The sequence below is a fragment of the Leptodactylus fuscus genome, chromosome 1 (genome assembly GCF_031893055.1).
Source record: "Leptodactylus fuscus isolate aLepFus1 chromosome 1, aLepFus1.hap2, whole genome shotgun sequence".
NCBI classification, from domain to species: domain Eukaryota; kingdom Metazoa; phylum Chordata; class Amphibia; order Anura; family Leptodactylidae; genus Leptodactylus; species Leptodactylus fuscus.
In genome coordinates this window covers 247022660-247042586 of record NC_134265.1, presented here as the reverse complement: position 1 = coordinate 247042586, position 19927 = coordinate 247022660, and the positions used below count along the sequence as shown (strand labels likewise).

Genomic DNA, 19927 nt, shown 5'->3' with positions numbered 1-19927 from the left:
AGACAAATTTCTTTTAGAAACATTTTGCAATGGAAATTATTAAGAAAAGAGTACATTGCCGAGGATCAAGGAATTGTTCACGATAAATCTACTATGGCCTTGCAGCACTGGAGTCCTAGGTTCAAATCTGAACAACACCTCCAGGTATTCTGGTTTCTTCCAAAAGATATACTGATAGGGAGATAGCATATCCTAATATTGGACGGTGACTGACAATACCTGTAAAGCGCTGCAGAATATGTTGGTGCTATATAAGTAAGAGAAGTAAATACATACAGTAAATCTTGGCTTCATGGTATATCACTTTAATGAGGTTTAAGCAATTAGTATAACTTCATCTTCTGTAACCACAACCACTTAGAGACAGAGCAATTTGTTTTTCATCTTCGCATTCAAATAGCTTTTTTATTTTATATTTTGATGTAGCTATATGGATTTTTTTATTTTTTTTTATCAGGAGGGGTTGTATATTTTAATGCAATGTAAGGGTATATACACCATACATCACAAAAAACAGTCCTGGACGTTTTTTTTAGCAGCCGCCACTTTTAAAAGAATGAAAGTGAACAAAGGTATTCACATGTACATTTTCTTGATAGATGAAAAAAATGGACACTTAAGAAAGGGACAGGTTATATATACTGTATGTGCAGGTTATATTTGTTTAGAATGACCCAACAGAAATCAATGGGTTTGTTTTTAACGGACCTATAAATGGAATGACATCTGAGTTACATTCATTAAAAATCGATCAGTGTGTTGGGTAAAAATGACCAATGAAATTCATCTGTTTTTCACAGTTCCATTAAAAATTGATGAAAAACAGACAGATAATAGACATGGTAAAAAATGGATGCACAAAGGCCATTAAAAATGGATAGATTTGTTCTTTTTTCAAGGCTGAGAAACAGACATGGTTGTGTGAATACAGGCTAACTTTTACCATTTATTTATTTTTTTTTTGCAGGAAAATGTTTTCCCGTGCTATTTACCATACTGTAAAAATAAATAACAAGTTACCAAATAACAAGTTAACTATATTTATTTTATATTTATCTGTTATGCTTACTTGTATAACGCCATCATATTCCGCAGCGCTTTACAGACATAGTCTATGGGTCAACATATATATATATTTATATATACTGTACAGACCAAAAGTTTGGACACACCTTCTCATTCAAAGAGTTTTCTGTATTTTCATGACTATGAAAATTGTAGATTCACACTGAAGGCATCAAAACTATGTGCTTCAAGAAGTAGTCACCGGAAATGGTCTTCACTTCACAGATGTGACCTGTCAGGTTTAATAAGTGGGATTTCTTGCCTTATAAATGTGGTTGGGACCATCAGTTGTGTTGTGCAGAAGTCAGGTGGATGCACAGCTGATAGTCCTACTGAATAGATTGTTAGAATTTGTATTATGGCAAGAAAAAAGCAGCTAAGTAAAGAAAAACGAGTGGCCATCATTACTTTAAGAAATGAAGGTCAGTCAGTCCGAAAAATTGGGAAAACTTTGAAAGTGTCCCCAAGTGCAGTTGCAAAAACCATCAAGCGCTACAAAGAAACTGGCTCACTTGAGGACCGCCCCAGGAAAGGAAGACCAAAAGTCCCCGGATAAGTTCATCCGAGTCACCAGCCTCAGAAATTGCAGGTTAACAGCAGCTCAGATTAGAGACCAAATCAATGCCACACAGAGTTCTAGCAGTAGACATATCTCTACAACAACTGTTAAGAGGAGACTTTGTGCAGTAGGCCTTCATGGTAAAATAGCTGCTAGAAAACCACTAATAAGGACAGGCAACAAGCAGAAGAGACTTGTTTGGGCTAAAGAACACAAGGAATGGACATTAGACCAGTGGAATTCTGTGCTTTGGTCTGATGAGTCCAAATTTGAGATCTTTGGTTCCAACCACCGTGTCTTTTGTGACGCAGAAAAGGTGAATGGATGGACTCTACGTGCCTGGTTCCCACCGTGAAGCAAGGAGGAGGAGGTGTGATGGTGTGGGAGTGCTTTGCTGGTGACACTGTTAGGGGTTTATTCAAAATTGAAGGCATACTGAGCCAGCATGGCTACCACAGCATCGGCATGCTATTCCATCTGGTTTGCGTCTAGTTGAACCATCATTTATTTTTCAACAGGACAATGACCCCAAACACACCTCAAGGCTGTGTAAGGGCTATTTGACCTAAAAAGAGAGTGATGGGGTGCTACACCAGATGACCTGGACTCCACAGTCACCAGACCTGAACCTAATCGAGATGGTTTGGGGTGAACTGGACCGCAGAGTGAAGGCAAAAGGGCCAACAAGTGCTAAGCATCTCTGGGAACTCCTTCAAGACTGTTGGAAGAACATTTCCGGTGACTACCTCTTGAAGCTCATCAAGAGAATGCCAAGAATGTGCAAAGCAGTAATCAAAGTAAAAGTAGGCTACTTTGAAGAACCTAGAATATAAGACATAGTTTCAGTTATTTCACACTTTTTTGTTAAGTATATAATTCCACATGTGTTAATTCATAGTGTTGATACCTTCAGTGTGAATCTACATATATACTATATATATATACCGTATATACTCGAGTATAAGCCGACCCGAAAATAAGCCGAGGCCCCTAATTTTACAACAAAAAACTGGGAAAACTTATTGACTTGAGTATAAGCCGAGGGGGGGGGGGGGGGGATGCAGCAGCTACTGGAAAATTTCAAAAATAAAATGGTCGGAGCTTTTGGATGCAGTAGTTGCTGGGGAAGGGGAGGGGGTGTTTTGGTTGTCTGTCTCTGCCTGCAGCCAATGGGTTTTTTCAATTTTTTTTCACTGCCTCCATTGTCGTAGTTCCTGTCTCACCTGCCCTGCACAGTTATTGGTGCAAAAAATGCGCCAGGGAAGGTGGGAGGGGATACAAATTTTTACTCCGTATGCGGCCTTGTATTCGATTGTGAACAAATACATTGAACGCCATGATATTCGATCGAATACCTATTCGATCGAACGGCGTTCGCTCATCTCTAATATCTATATTTGCAGATAACTAAAAGTTATAAAATAATATAAGTAGTTAAAAAATCTGCAGCGTTTTAAAGTTTTTTTCTAACCATTTTAGTGGTGACATCTGTTGTCTTGATCGGTTGCCAATGGATATGACCACAAATGCAGAAACTTTATATGGTCTGGGACTTGTCAGGAACCCAGCTATGATTTTCTTATTTTAGCTGAGTTATCAGGCTACATGTATTAAAAGATATCCCAGCCACAATAAGGAAATCATGGCGGATTTTCTGACCTTAGAAAGGTCCTGCATTCATGGTCGTATCCCCGAGCAACCGATCAAGACAACAAGACTGTGACCACAAGATATTTATTCATCTTTTAAACTCTGCAAAATATTTTATCACTTATATTTTCAAAAATGTTTAACTTTTAATTATCTACAAATTTAAAAATATTTATGTTGATGGGAATACCCCTTTAACCCCTTCAAGCTGCCACCATAGTGTTGTAGGTGTTGTGACATGCTTCCATATCATACCTTCATTATATGTCACAGTCCTGTGGATGCCAAGAAATTAGGTGCTCGGAGCGCAGGGGTCATTTCCAGAGATCTCCAAACACAGTTTTCTCCATTGAAAACACACCACTGGTTTGTTCCGACCCACCAACCCCCAGGCCAGTGGTAACTGAGCAGGCAATGACATCAATTGGCACTATCATTTCCCACTAGCGAGGGTGTTGAACAAAGTATACAAGGAACTGTTTTTAACAGAGAGAGCTGTGCTTGAAGATCTCTAGGAACAATTCCAAGAGGTGCTCCAAGCACCTAATTTGCATAATGAAGAAAATGTCTTTTTCTTGGCGTCAATGAGACCCTTAATAAAGGTATGATATGGAAGCAGGTCACAGCGCCTATGGTGGCAGCTTGAAGGGGTTAAGAAAGGTGGTAGACTCCCTTTCTTGAAAGTCAATCACAAACTGTATGTTTAAAGACTGGGTTTCATTGGAATGCTATAACGATCCATTTTTTTTTATGAATAATAATCAATATATTAATTGAAACCATGGAATTTCTATCCAAGTATAGCACTCAAACTTCATCTGCTGAAATAGTTTCTATTGACTGCTGTCCTTATATATAAAAATTCACTACTCTAACTATATTTCTCCATATTTGTATTAAATATAATCTCTGTAATGCAGTAAAAGTAAAACAGATGCCACAATAACCATATTATAATTGTAGCATTTAGCAGAATCCACCAAAAATATTTCATTTGTATGGTTGTCTGAAAAATAAGATCCTTTTTGTATTTTATTGAGCTACCATTTAAACAAGGAACTAAATGTGTTAACTTGTTCTTAAATGAACCAAACCTGCTTTATTTATCCCAAAGGCCCATCTATGACTTCTTTCATTCATTTGTCATTTATGTTCTGTATTAAATATAGATTTTCTGAAACAAAATAACACCTGGCATCTGCTGTGTCCAGTGTAATATCCTGCATTTCTGGTCGATTAATCCTTAATGTACCATAGATAATGGGTTTTCTTGGTATAAGATGCATTTTTTTTTTAATTTGACATGTATCTTTTCTCTATTTGTCGACAAATAAACCAAATAGAAAAAAAAGTCATTGCAACACAGTAGCCGTATTACTGACATACTATATTTTTCTTCAGGAATATTCAATATGTTTGTGTAAAAAGTTATTCAGATATAATTTATCTTTAGTCCAATATTCAATATTTTATGTGCCACATTAAAATATCAATATTATACTAGGTTCACAGTAGCGTTGGATATCTGTCCATCAGAGGACATAAAGAATAGACGAACGGATCACTAAAATAGAGGACCAATAGTGCTTGAGGGACCATATGAAACATAATCCATTGAGTGTAACTGAAAAGCTGGGCTTGCAGGACTTTTTTGTCTGGAAATTATAGATGAACACGGTGACAAAGACTCTAAACCGAGACTCTGGTACAGATGTGAACCAAGCCTTAAAGAGGACCTTTATATAGCTCTAGAAGCTGACAGTGCGCTGAATTCAATGGATTATCAGTTTTTCCTGTTCTGTGCCCCCGGGGGAAGACCTATCAGTGCTATCGGTAATGTGATTTTGTAATCTCTAAAATGGATGTAAAATAGACCAAATTAGATTATGTGTCTATGGCTATTTTTATGCATGCATGGTATGTAAGTAGAAACAGATATAAGTAATTGAAGGGGTATTCCCACGTCGCATACTCACCAGTCTTCTCTGCTGTAAAATCTTCTTTCTTCCTGGTTTCTTTTGTCATTTGGTGGGCGGGATTTCACATGCAACCTGCTGTTTAGCTCCACCCCCAAATTAACGTTTAGCTCCGCCCACCACATAGCGTGATCCTATGAGGCGGCTGAAGGGCCTGTGATGTCATCAAAGGTCCTCAAAAAACACTATATGCACAATATTGGAGTATGAAGTACAGGCAGGAGCAACTCCATTCTGTGTTACATACAGACACTGCCTGTCTCTGCCATAATGAACACAATTGAATTAGCTAACCTGATAACTGGGAGAACAGAAGACGAGTTCAGAAATGAAAGCAGCTCCTCTCCTCTATCTGATAGCAGGAAGCTAGGTCACGTGGTATAGACACAGGAATAGCTAGATACACAGGCTGCCTCCCGTGCACTTAGCCCCTCCTCCCCCCACCTGAGAGCAGGAAGATACATCACTTGACTCATGAGCAGCTAAGTCAGGGCTGTGTCAACAATGAACTGAATAAAGTAAGATAGTGGACAAACAAAGCAGTTTTGCTGAAGCAGTGTATTTAGGAAAAGTCTTATATCCACATTAACAAGCAGTATAGATAGGATCCTTGTGATGGGACAACCCCTTTAATTACATTAAAATCAAATGAGGGGATTTCTAATCCCATCTACTCCAATTTTCTGGCATGGATGGGTGATAATGTGGTGCAAGGCTCTTTCTTTCACCAAAGATGTGTAACTTCCCCCATTTTGTGCCTCACTCGCCACTTTCCATAAATATGGGCAGAACAGGCAGGCCTGAGTGGGGACACCTTGGCCCAACACATATGTTATTATTCATGTCTTTAAGCTGGCATGAGTTATACAGGATTTCTATGCTCGTATCTGACTGACATAGATTTCTAGATTTCTGGCATAGGAAACATCAGTCTTAATAGATCACTCCCCCTCCCCCCATGTGTCTCTGTTCTGTCTCTAAAAATCCTGATAAAAAATTTAATTAAAAAATGGACATGTGAATAAGTCTTTAGGGAAAGTTTCCTTTTGATTGTGAACTAATAAAGCTTTATATATATTATTTTATAAATACATATGTGGATGCTATTTCCTCAATTTTGTAGTATGGTGTTTTGTAACAATTTTAGAGCGGTCCAATGCTGTGTACTACGACACATTGTAGGAGTAGATATAGTATATTTGGTTGTGAAATTGAATGTACTACATTTAGTGATATGCTTTACAGCAGTCTTATGGCTATAGAAGCAAAGTCTATTCAGGTATATTGGAGAGTTTTGTAGGCATCTTCTGTGCAGGGAGGATAAGATAAGTACATAAGTTGTGATAACATTAGAGATGAGCGAGTAGTATTCGATTGAGTAGGTATTCGATCGAATACTACGGTATTCGAAATACTGGTACTCGATCGAGTACCACTCGCTATTCGAATGGAAAAGTTCGATGCAGAACCAGCATTGATTGGCCGAATGCTATACAGTCGGCCAATCAACGCTGGTTCTTCTCTTACCTTTAGAAGTCTTCTCCGTGCAGCTTCCCCGCGGCATCTTCAGGCTCTGAATTTACTCAGCCAGGCATCGGGTCTGGGCAGAGCTTGTAGTGCGGAGGATCCTGCCTGACCCTCACTCGTGGACTTGGTAAGTATAATTTGATCGAACGTTGCCTACCCCTGAAACAAGCATTTCCCCCCCATAGACTATAATAGGGTTCGATATTCAATTTGAGTAGTTGAATATTGAGGGGCTACTCGAAACGAATATCGAATCTTGAACATTTTACTGTTTGCTCATCTCTAGATAACATCTATTGTCAGCACTGAAGCCTTGGCAAATCTAAGTCCTTGCAGTGCCCTACACAATATTTCAGAGTGATGGGGGCACTTTCAATTGCAGACCAATTTTTTTTTTTTTTTTTTTTTTTTTTTTATCAAGTCAAATCTGATGATTTTATTGAATCAGAACCAAAATAAATTTTGGGAAATGAGTTCATCTCTATAAATGGTAATTTGAGCCTATAATGTATAACCTTAGCCTTGTGTTTCTGAAATATCTTTTATCTGCCTGTAATCCTATAATGATATCAGGCATTTCGGCTGCCTTCACACGGAGTAACGCCGGGCTTGTAAAAATCCTCATTCACAGCCGTACACGCGAGCGCTGCGGAAGGCTCCCGAACACTTCCCATTCACTTCAATGGGAGCGCTCGTAACGCCGGCTTTACGAGCGCTCCCATTGAAGTGAATGGGAAGTGTTCGGGAGCCTTCCGCAGCGCTCGCGTGTACGGCTGTTTTACAAGCCCTGCGTTACTCCGTGTGAAGGTAGGCTAAGATTGTATACACATGTCAGAGATCAAACAAGAGATTTCACGTGCTATATAGTCCCACAAATGCTACTGTGTTCATTTATTAAATGTTTCCATGTTTTAGATTCAAAGCCTATAACAAGAGTATCTGTAATTTTGACCTGTAGCATTATTTCACTGCTATATGATGTGTAGCAGCATTACTATTATACATGTATACAGGTCCTGTAAACCCTTAATAGAGCACAAACAGAATATTATCCGGACAAATATAATTAAACAGTAGAATCTATACACCGCTATCTGGTTTGGTTCAATGAAACAGAAAAAACTGTATGAAATAGAATTAAATCCCTGAGCCAGTGAAGAGAATAAGTACATCCTGACATATAATTTGTCCCCTTACTGATTTTAAGCACTTTATGCTGATACTGCAATTGCAAGTGCCAGCCAAGAGGTCACAGTCTCCGTTGCAAATTGTGAAGCTAAAGCCTGCAGATATTTCCCTTAGTTGGTCTAGCTTGGTCCTTCAGTTCAAGAAAAGACACAGTCACCTTCACTGTCATGTAAGAAGTGTTATTTAAGCAGCATTTGGCTCTGTCTCTTAATCATCCCAGATTATGCTATATCCATTTTCAGGCAAATGAGCTACAGCCAAGAATCAAACCCACCACTTCTCTCCTGCATCGCTGCCAATGTGTTCGGAAAGAACCTTGTAAGGATTTCAATACTGCTGTCATTTCAAATACAGGCAAACCAAACACTGACAATGTGGAACATCTCGGCTCACCTTTCTAGGACCTTCACTAAGATTTTGAGAAATACAAACATACCTATTTTATGTTAGCTGCCTATTATGCAAATTATTTATTTATTTAACAAATTAGACTACTTCTGTTAAATGATAAGGTGGGCTAAGGTCATTTCAATTCCTTGAAGCTTTCTTCACCCTGTTTTTAAGGTAGCAAGCAACTTGCTTCCAGTTTAAGTATGCACAAATGTATGCTGCACATAAAAGGAGGAACTTTGTGACTTATTACTAGAGATGAGCGAGTACTGTTCGGATCAGCCGATCCGAACAGCACGCTCGCATAGAAATGAATGGACGTAGCCGGCACGCGGGGGGTTAAGCGGCCGACCGACGTCAAAGCGGATGTACCAGGTGCATCCATTCATTTCTATGCAGCATGCTGTTCGGATCGGCTGATCCGAACAGTACTCGCTCATCTCTACTTATTACCATTATCCGACACCTCTGCCATTTTCTCTCTAAGTCGATGGTGCATGGAAGGCTTAATTGATGGAGACCTTACTGGCTCACAGAGGGCAAGATGTGGGCCTAGTTTATTATTATGCATATGTTGTCCATTAAGATAGATATTTGGTATGTTTCATGAGTCTTCCTCCCTCTTTGTCCATGCACCTCTATGAGGCATAACCAAGAGTTATTAACAAGTACTGGATTTGACTCAGGTACACCTGGAGTGTCATGATCTCCAAATTGGGTAAAGATTGGGTAATTCAACACAACATACTAACAAAAGCCTTGAAAACGGCAATCTCCCCTCCCTCAGTGGGTGATCTCACCTTGACACAAATAACAGAAAAGGGTGAGCCCAATACCCCTTTGCCACAACATTATTCCCATAAGAGATGTGGAAATCCCATTGATCAGACACTTACATTATCAAGTATTCTGTCACAGGTGAAATTCGTTATACTGGGACAAACCCTTTACAAAGTTGTACAAAGCTTTTTAACCAAGTATAAGATTTTTACAAAGTTATTTCTAATACTAACTTTCTACAACTCTATTGTGATAGAACATAAAATTGTTCTTGCTTATTGCTAGCTAGCTAAATGTTCAAGGTAACATAAAGCACTTCTGAAACTAACACAATGAAAGTCTTCAGAGGCTGTGACAGAAAAAGTGTCTATGGTTCTCCTTAAATTAGACTAACAGATAACAGATATTGTTTCAATAAAATCATGGTGTGCCTATTCGAAGGAAAAGACTCTGCTTACAACTTTAGAATCATGTCTCAGGTCAACACAATTCACTCTAATGGAAGCTAAACCAGCATTGTTTGGCCACTAGACAGGGAACAGAGCTGCCGGTTTTCTGCTCCATTCTCGGTATATCAGCTGATCAGTGGGGGAGTCTGGTGTTGGATCCCCACTAATTAGATATTGATGACTTATTCCTAGGATAGGTTATCAATATGTATAGCCTGGAAAGCCCACTTAGGAAAGGTCCATGACTAAATTGGAACATCGCAGCTGGATTACCTAAAGATTGTTTTTAGAGGTCTCAGAGTTGAAATGAGGATGCTATTGACTACCATACATGACCATCACTCTGTTGGAGCATTCCAGCTTGAGACGAGCATAGAGGACCTGGACCTCATTTTTTTAAATTATTATTATTATTATTATTATTATTATTATTATTATTATTATTATTATTTTAATCCTTTTATTGTTATTTTTTTAATCCTATTTTTGGGGGAAGGGTAGGAAAGCCCTTTAACCCATAAATTATTCCATAAATTGCCTATTGATTCCTGGTGAATAATGTACATATGGAGAGCTCCAGTTCATTTTACCATGCAGCCAACAACTTCTAATACCACAATTCAGCAAACTAGTTTGACTTTGGGTTAGTTCTGTTTTCACCCTTTAACCTCTATACGGGGATCTAGTCTTTGCTGCAGGGGTAAACCAGGTCACTAAGTCTAGTAGTAGCCCCAGTGTAGGTGGCATCTGATACCAAGTCACGAGTTCTAGGAGTATTTCCAATGTAAGTCGAATCCAGTCCAAATGTCAGGAGCTGGCAGCACAGTTGCTAGGTCTCCAAAAGGTCATACACAGAGTAACAGCATATTAGGAAAAGTACCAGAATCAGAGTCAGAAATCAAGTCGAGGTCACTAAAAGGAGTATCAGGCAGGAACATAAACCCTTGCAGGAACTGGATATTCAAGAACCTATGTTGCTCAAGCAGGACTAATCAGGTATAAATAGAATAGAGCATTCTGGGATTGCCTGGGAAGTATACGGGTGTGCTTGTTAACCCTCAGGTTCTGAGAGGGAGGGTCCATCCATCACAGGGGCAGGAGCAGGAGGATGGCTACATGGAGAAGCACAGGATGCATGGAGACCAAAGTAACCAGGGGACAGCTGGAGTAGCAGTCCAATGGTTAGTGCAATGTGCCATCATGCCAGAGAAAAAAGATGTAAACACTTCAAATTAAACCTGTTTTCTGCACATGGTGCCATAGGGTCCTTAGAGCTTCAATTTGCCCTTCTCTTTCAAGGTACAACTACCTAAATTTTCCAGAGGATTCACAGTATTAAACTATTTAACTATTAACAATTATCTTATTTTGTTTTTGGTCAGCAGGCTTTTTTCTAGAATGTACCCCGAATACAACACAAACCTATGTAGGTTAGTTTAGGTAATTGGACATTGACAGAATGGGTAAATCATATTCTCAGAGCCTGTCCTCCAGAAAAATATAGGTATTACTGATGACCCCTGTGCCTTCTGAAGGGTAAGATAATGTTGTAATGTGCTGATGGCTATCATGGCCTCTGCTGTCATTGTAGACAAGATGCAGGTATTATAAATTAAAGCAGTTTTTTTTTTTCTTGCTTTTTTATATAGTTAGTGGGATTTGCCAGGGGGATTTGGCACAAAGAGTTTAGTTCTTTTGCACCTTCTCTCTTCTATTACCATAACTGAACCTGCTGTAAACTGAGTCATTTGGATAATATAATTATATCAGGGAATTACTGATGGCCTTTGTTGAGCCTTTTAATATAATATAATTAAATTTGACTTATTTCCTTAGTTTTCATTAGTATACTTTTAAGAAAATAAAGCTACCCAGAAGGCAGGTTATACTTTTCATTACATTAAAATATCACCTCTTAATTTACCGGTCAATTATTTGGCTGCTGCTCTGAAATCCAGAAGCAAAATATGCTTTGCAAAGTTGCACTCAATTTAAGAATGCCCTGTTGTATGCAAATAGGATTAACACTTTACAATAACATTAAAACGCCAATTACCTCATTTATAATGATCCAGTGACAGTCAAAGGCAACCAAATTAGTCTCAACGACCTGCAAAAGGAAAACAATGAGTTTGAGTCAGCATACAGTATAAGCAGGGTGCATTCAATCATGCAAAAACAGTCAGAAAAAAACTCTCTTGCAGAGCTTTGTCATTCAGATTTAAGCCGATAACCTTTACGGCACACTGTCATGTATTCATTTTTCTTCTTAATTAGATGCTAAAAAATTAGCCGCAGTGGTGAAGGAAGCCATTTTAAGGACATACAACAAACAGCATTTCAAGAACTGGAGTTTGATGCAATTATAATTTGTCACATCGTTTTTATTACATAAATATTTAAGCTCGAAAGATGCAAAGTGTGAACATGTGTTTTATTAAATCAGAATACTTAAAACTCTAGAAGTGACTAAAGAAAAATGATCTACTGCGCCTCACTTCCCAATTAATATACATGTTGGGCTCAGATGAATGTGCAGGGTATTTTAATAGAGCTGGAGGAAGGGTTTTCAAGACACTTATGTCAAGGAGATTTAAAAGGATTTAACTTGTTAAAAACCAACCTGTCAGATTCAGGGATGGACATACCATAAAGTGTGAACATATGGTAAGAGAGGGCCTTCTACAACGTTAAATGCGACTTTCTACTGTCTAATGCAGTGTTTCCCAACCTTTTTAAGACACCTCTGGGGAAAATAAAGATTACTCGGGGCACCCATATAAATGAAATAAAAAAGGGTCCAACGGATAAACAGTAGATAATGTTGCATGAAGGCAAGTGGTCATCCACAAAACCGGAGTGTTGCGGCCGCCTGGCAGGTTTCCAAGACACCCCTGATGGGAATTGCTGGTCTAGAAGACTGCATATAAGAAATGAACTCATGATTTTCATTGATGCTGAATTGAGGCAAAAGAGGCATTGACAGACATATCTCCTAAGCTACTGATGTAGATGGGTCCCTTTCTTCTCTTATAGTTTTCAGTAGCTCTTGGTCTTGGATTTAGAAGTCAGGTATTCTGTATGCAAGTCTTAATTCATTCCCCCACTGGTGCTAACCGCTCTTCAATTATTAAGAGTATCCAGCCTCATGAATCAAAATGGAAATCCCCATCAGCTTTCTAGAATGAGTTATAGTAAATGTATTGGGTCGAGACATCTCTACTATGGATTGCTTTGCTCTACTATGCTGTGCTCACTTTCTTAAAAGGTGGCAGGGCTTATTCATTTATCCATCCATTCATTGAAGACAGGGTTATTTGCATCAAATATTTAGTGCATAAGTAGTATATGAAGCAATGAGGCCTGTGGGTGGAACTGTGTACTATGTGAGATGGACAACATGTGTCCAGTATGAGTGGTGCATATGAAGTATATGTCTTGACTACATGTACCAGAAATCCTGCAAAAGGTGCACGTGTGACTAATGTTCAACAAAATTGCTCAGTGTGACTCAGTGTGTCTTTAAGGGCCCCTTCACACGGAGTAAATGTGCCGCGCATTGTAGCGCGTTTACGGCGCGTGTACGCCGTGTTTTTTACGGTGCGCGATTACGCCGCGCGGCGCATTTACTCCGTGTGAAGGGGCCCTAAGACGACATATGCATGTGTTAGGATGGGTGTGCATATGGCAGTTGCCCTGCATATGCCCACCTTTGGATGGTGAATGTGCATCACATGTGTTTTTGTATGTATTCTATATGAAAACTATGCAATTTTAATTTAACATTTTATATCATTTGTCATTCAAATTTTATGTATGAATAATACAGTTTTATGAATGTTTTGTTGGCATTATAGGTAGGGAGGGCCAAGCACAATTCTTACACTAGGGCCCTAAGTAAATGAAGAACAAAGTCCCATTTGCTTCACTTCAGTCCTCTTCAGTCCTTTTATCAGTGATGTTTCTTTAACTGATAACCTTGATATTAAAGAGGCCTTTTCATGCCCACAGATATGTGCGGTATTGTCGGCTTTCTGAGGGCATAAAACGTCTTTAAGTTATGGAATTACTTAAAGGAAGTCTATCATTAGAAAATGACCTTTTGAAGTAATGGCACATTGGAATAGCCTTTAAAAAGGCTATTCTACACTTACCTTCCATTCTCTTCTGCTCCCACCATTTCTGTGAAATTCCAGTTCTTGTGATATGCAAATTAAGCTCAGGGGGGCATTCCGCCTGTGTTCCGAGTACACCCGTGTCATCACCTCTTGCTGCCCCATAGTTCATTCTCTTCACGCCCCCCTCCCGCTTCTCTTGATCTTCTGCCTTGTGTAGGCATCCGACGCTGCACTATAGACGGTTGAAATCCTGCCCATGCAAAGTCAACTAAGCCACTTCTGGTATGGGCAGAGCCGACTGCTCATGCTCCATCCCTCATTTTGCAGTGGTCTTTTACACGAGCGTGTAACAGACCACCGCATAATGGCAGACAGAGCATGTGCATGAGCTTAATTTGCATATCACAAGAGCTGGATTTTTACAGAAATTTTGGGGAGCAGAAAAGAATTGGAAGGTAGGAGTAGAATAGCCTTTTTAAAGTAATTTACTAATTATGGGTCACAATTTTTGGCTTAACGTTTTCATGACAGATGATATGGTTCCCATATTGCTTTTCACTGTTCTGTAGGATTCAATCTGAATATATTGCTAGATTTTAATCTGCTGATAAGCATTTTGTCTTGTTCTTTTTGGTGCTTATCTTTAGCAAAGTGCTAACATTATATGGTGTTGAATTGATACATTTGCACCCTCCCATGCAGAAATCTACCCTGTTGTATGACATCTAGATAACCTTTTTAACTTTTTTTTTTAAAGTAGTTGTTTGCTTTAGGTGTTTTCCTGCTAACCTTAAAAACTACACGTTGCTTTTGGAAAGCTGATATATCAAGGAATTTACTTGACAAGTGAACACATAAAAGAGTGAGCTCAATGGAAATTCATATTTTAAGGAAAACTTAGATTGTGAGCCCTACATGGGACAATGAGTGATGACTATATCTAAGAAGCGATGCAGAATATTTTGGCGCTATTTTGGCCTAAATGAATGAGTACAATACAAAGGAGTTTAATAATAATAATAAATGTTATTTATATAGCGCCAACATATTCCGCAGCACTGTACAATTTGTAGGGTTCAGATATCAGACAGATACAAAACAAAGAACATCATTTCACACAATGGGACTGAGGGCCCTGCTCACAAGAGCTTACAATCTATGAGGTAGAGAGGATGACACAAGAGGTAGGAGGGGCGGCATTGCTTATACAGTGTTCAGACAATTTTGTAATAGAGGTTGCAGCCATTACACAAACAAAGCTTTATGGGCCGTCACTAGTAGTGTCCTTTAACGTGTGGATAGAGCATGGACAAATATGTTAGGCTGAAAAGGCATCAAGAAGGGTTTGCATTAGGAATTGTGATAGGCCTGTCTGAAAAAATGTGTCTTTAGTTTGCGTTTGAAACGGTAGAAATTGGGAGTTAATCTGATTGTCCGGGGTAGAGCATTCCAGAGAAGTGGTGCAGCTCGGGAGAAGTCTTGTATACGAGCGTGGGAGGTTCTGATAATAGAGGATGTAAGTGTTAGGTCATTGAGTGAGCGGAGAACACGGGTTGGGCGGTAGACAGAGATGAGGGAGGAAATGTAGGGAGGTGCAGCATTATGGAGAGCCTTGTGGATGAGGGTGATAACTTTATATTTTATTCTATATTGAATGGGCAGCCAATGTAGCGACTGGCACAGACCGGAGGCATCGAAGTAGCGTCTAGCCTGGTAGATGAGCCTGGCCGCTGCATTCAGAATAGATTGTAGAGGGGAGAGTTTAGTGAGGGGAAGACCGATTAGTAAGGAGTTACAGTAGTCAAGGCGAGAATGAATCAGAGAGACAATAAGTGTCTTTAGTGTATCTCTGGTAAGGAAAGGACGTATTCTAGAGATATTTTTGAGGTGGAGGTGACATGAACGTGCGAGTGATTCAATATGAGGGGTGAAAGAAAGGTCTGCGTCAAACATGACCCCGAGGCAGCGGGCCTGCTGCCTAGGAGTTATAGTAAGGCCTGAGACTGCAATGGATATATCAGGGACAGATCTGTTAGATGGTGGAAACAGTAGTAGTTCAGTCTTAGAGAGATTTAGTTTCAGATAGAGCTAGGACATGATATTAGAGACAGCAGAGAGACAGTCACTGGTGTTCTGTATGAGTGCAGGGGTGATGTCATGGGAAGATGTGTATAATTGGGTGTCGTCAGCATAAAGATGGTACCTGAAGCCAAATCTGGCGATGGTTTGTCCAATGGGGCTGTATAGAGAGAAAAGAGCAGGGGGCCTAGGACCGAGCCCTGAGGAACCCCAACAGCAAGGGAAAGAGGGGAGGAAACAGAGCCCGCAAATGATACACTGAAAGTGCGGTCTGAGAGATAAGATGAGAACCAGGAGTTTGAGTTGATCAGACATTTATCACCTAGGGTGTGAACAGCTGCTAAATGTGCTTTATGGGACAACCCTTAATGTTGCATATGTGGCTAGTGGTTGCTATGAGAACTGGCTACCTATAGTATTTCATAAAAGCCATTAGATTGCTAATGCTTGTAAATCTAAAGATGGGAGCAGTTTTGTTAGGCTATATGTTATAATTTTCTTTGGAGACAGCTTTTGGGAAAAAAAATATACTAATTTCTATGGTGGTTTTACCAGCGTGCATAGTTAAAAGTGGATACGGAATAAATAAATACACATATAGAGGAGTGACTTTCATCTTTCTACAGTACAGTAATGGAGCCCAGCCCTCCCCAGAGACCAGGGAATGACAAGGAAGGTGAATACTAAGTCTTATCTGTGTGAATGGTATTGATATCCTGCCTAATCTAGGTTCTCATCGGTACAACAGAGCTGTCATTTACTTGTCCATCTTCTAATGATAAAGTAATGACTCTTCTCATTCTAACCAGTTTATACTGCAACTAAGCCTCAGAATTCGGGAAGTTTTACATTCAGTATGTGCTCTAGTGGCCTATGTTTTAAGATTTTGTCATGAGAATAACAGGCAAAGAATATCCAAAATAATAATAGAGTGTACTGCACCAACTGACACTACAAAGAATGTAAAGCCGCCCTTACCTAAGGACCAAACATTTTATTCCATGTCTTTGAACATATAACTTAGAGCCATGCCATTGTTCTTTCAGTATAGCTCACAATTCAAACTTAGTTCATGTTGCAACACTACATGTTTTAATTTGGTTTTATTAGCCTATAGCACTTCCATTTACTTCTAGTGCCCACAGACTTTTGCTGTTGACCTTTTATTCAGCTGAAAAGTAGTGATAAATGCAGCCCTGGTCATATTAGACGTATCTGGAAAATATCCCGCACATAAACTATTTTATTTTTGTTTCAAACCTTAAAACTGCAAGAATTCAGGTTTAGCTGATCAGCTGTTCAAGCAGATATTGAAGGACCTCGCAGAGGAGACATGTTCATATAAAACATGCTAGAAGAGATATAAGAACAAGTCTCTTAAAAATTGTCCTCTTGTAAAAAGTCTTTATTTAAAGGGAGTCTATCTCTAGAACCCAGCATATCAAACCAGTCCTGTAGGGTCACCTGAATCAAACTGTGCTTTCACCTTGTGAATTGGTGTATCCATTGCTGAAATATTATTGCTTTTGTCAATATGAAAATAAGGGCAATAAGGGTGTTGCCATTGTTCCAAAGTGGTAAGCAAAACCACACTCTTTGCTCTAAAAAGTTTATAACTACTGTATACTTTAAAAAAAAATGACAGAGGCAAAGCTCTGCTGATTCAGGTGCCTCTAACCTATCTGAAGTTGAAGTTTGTCACCTGTATTCATATTCCTGACCGCTGGTTTCTCTTCTGACTATTCTCTTGGATTCTAAATCTGTACTGTGTTACCAACCCCTTGGCTAGCTGACCTCCCTTTGTTGTTGTTGTTTGTCTTGTCTGCATTCTGTGTCATCTCTTATATCTAGGTAGAGTTTTGCTGTCCAGTTGTCACCTGTCGCTTAACAACAGGATAGGCAAACAGGAAGGGACGGGGGGGGGGGGCAGGAGTTCAGCTTAGGGCTCAATGTCTTTTCGTGCCCCTCCCCCCAAGGTTCACCAGCAACTACTGGGGAAACGCTCCTCTAGCAATTCCCTTACAGTTGTAGCTTGAACCTCCTGACTGATTCTATTTAACAACAAATTTACTCAAATTGTGTGTATATTGACTATAACATAGTGAAAACTATAGTTGTATTTTTTATCCTTGAAATAATAAGAAAACAAGTTGCACAAAATGCTACAGATAAGACTTTCTTACTGTAATGATTTTAATTACATTCCTTAATGATGCAGCTTTGTATTATAGTTCCAAATTGTTTGAAGCACTATATCATATTTAAAGGCATGAAACAGGCTGCCATTGCTACTGCATTCCAATATGCCAATATGTGACAAATATTTTATGAAGAAGGATTATATGAGCTTGAGGCTGAGAGACTAATCACTGAAAAAAGACTGTAGGAAGCATCTGTAATAATCTATTGTCTAGAAGGCAGTGTATTTGTTTGCATTAGTAATACGGATGGTTATGCACAATTCATTTATCATAATTACTGCTAATCAATACTGATCATCAGGATATCTTAAACAGAAAGCAGCAGATGTGATTAGTTGTCAGATCCTATTGAGCAAAGACATGCCAGAAAAATAGTACAGCAAGCTAATGTTACTCATGAAAAGCCTACAGATGTTTTCCAGCCTTTGTCATTCACAACTTGGAATTTTTAATGAGCTGACATCCTGCTATTTTATTAAGTTTAATTCTATTTTAATCTATTTCACTGAGAAGAAATGCAAAATTGAAAGGATTATATTACTTTCAAGTGTGTGCTAAATGGTAAAATAAAGTTATACAACAAATGGCAGTGGAGACCATTTTAAAGCCAAGCTGTAGTAATATACCAGATACAGTAAAGTCCTAGATTTAGTACACTTTACAATATTGCGTGTTGACTGATTAATTGCAATGAATTACTACATATAGCAATTATCTCCAATGGATGATAATGCAAGTATGGGGACAAATCAGTTGTTTACTGTTGATACAAGTAGCATCATTCTAATATCATGTACTTGGTGCAGAAAAAGACAGAAAGTGTAGGTAGTCTGTGGTCTATATAAGGTTTAAAGACCAGCAGGACAGACCTAAATAGCAGCAAAATTTATACCATAACCATAAGTACTTACAAGCACTTGTCATTCACATGTGTGTTCACATAACAGAATTTGTACAAGCTGAAAAGTTCTGCTACAGGTATTCATTGTTTGGTGAACATATTTGTAATATATTTAATTAACCCAACTTCCTTTAAATAGAAAACAAGCTGTAAACTTATCCTTGGCAACCATTTAACTGAGCTGTTACCAGTGAAAATCTGTACACATTTTTATTGCAAGTAAATCACATAAAAATATGCTAAAATATATAGAAATCACATTCCTGACTAGTAGTGCATCTCAATAAATTAGAATAAAAAGTTATTTATTTTAGTAATTCAATTGAATAAGTGTAACACAAATATTATATTGAGTCATTACAGAGTGAACGTTTTCAAGTGTTTCTTTCTGTTAATGTTGATGATTATGGATTAAGCCAAGGAAAACCCAACAGTCATTATCTTCAGAAAATTAGAATATTGGGGCCACACGGTGGCTCAGTGGTTAGCGCTGCAGCCTTGCAGCGCTGGAGTCCTGGTGCTTAAATCCCGCCATGGGCAAAAAACCATCTGCAAGGAGTTTGTATGTTCTCCCCGTGTTTGCATGGATTTCCATCCCATATTGCAAAAAAGACATACTGATAGGGAAAAAAATGTACATTGTGAGCTCTATGTGCTCACAATCTACATTTAAAAAAAAAAGAAAATTAGAATATTATATAAGACCAACTGTAAGAAGATTATTTAACACAGAAATGTTGGCCTAATGAAAAGTCTGTCCAGTAAATGCCCTCAATACATGGTAGAGGCTCCTTTTGCATGAATGATGGCAACAATGCGGTAATGTGGCATGGAGGGATCAGCCAGTGGCACTGCAGAGGTGTTATGAAAGCCAGGTTATATGATAGCAGCATTCAGCTCATCTGCATTGTTGGGTCTGGTGTCTCATCTTCCTCTTGACATTACCCCATAGATTCTCTATGGGGTAAAGGTCAGCAGCATTTCTGAACAAACAAGCACAGTGAAACTGTACTTATTAAACCAGGTCTTGATACTTTTGGCAGT

At 38.9% G+C, this 19927-nt stretch overlaps 1 protein-coding gene across 1 annotated transcript in view; it reads right to left on the bottom strand.

Moving 5' to 3' along the window:
• GRID2 (glutamate ionotropic receptor delta type subunit 2) overlaps nucleotides 1-19927 on the bottom strand; it is a 952324-nt gene that overhangs the window by 420411 nt on the left and 511986 nt on the right. Inside the window, exon 5 of the mRNA XM_075285407.1 lies at nucleotides 11641-11694. Coding sequence (XP_075141508.1) covers nucleotides 11641-11694 — 54 coding nt within the window. The remainder of the gene's footprint in view (nucleotides 1-11640; nucleotides 11695-19927) is intronic.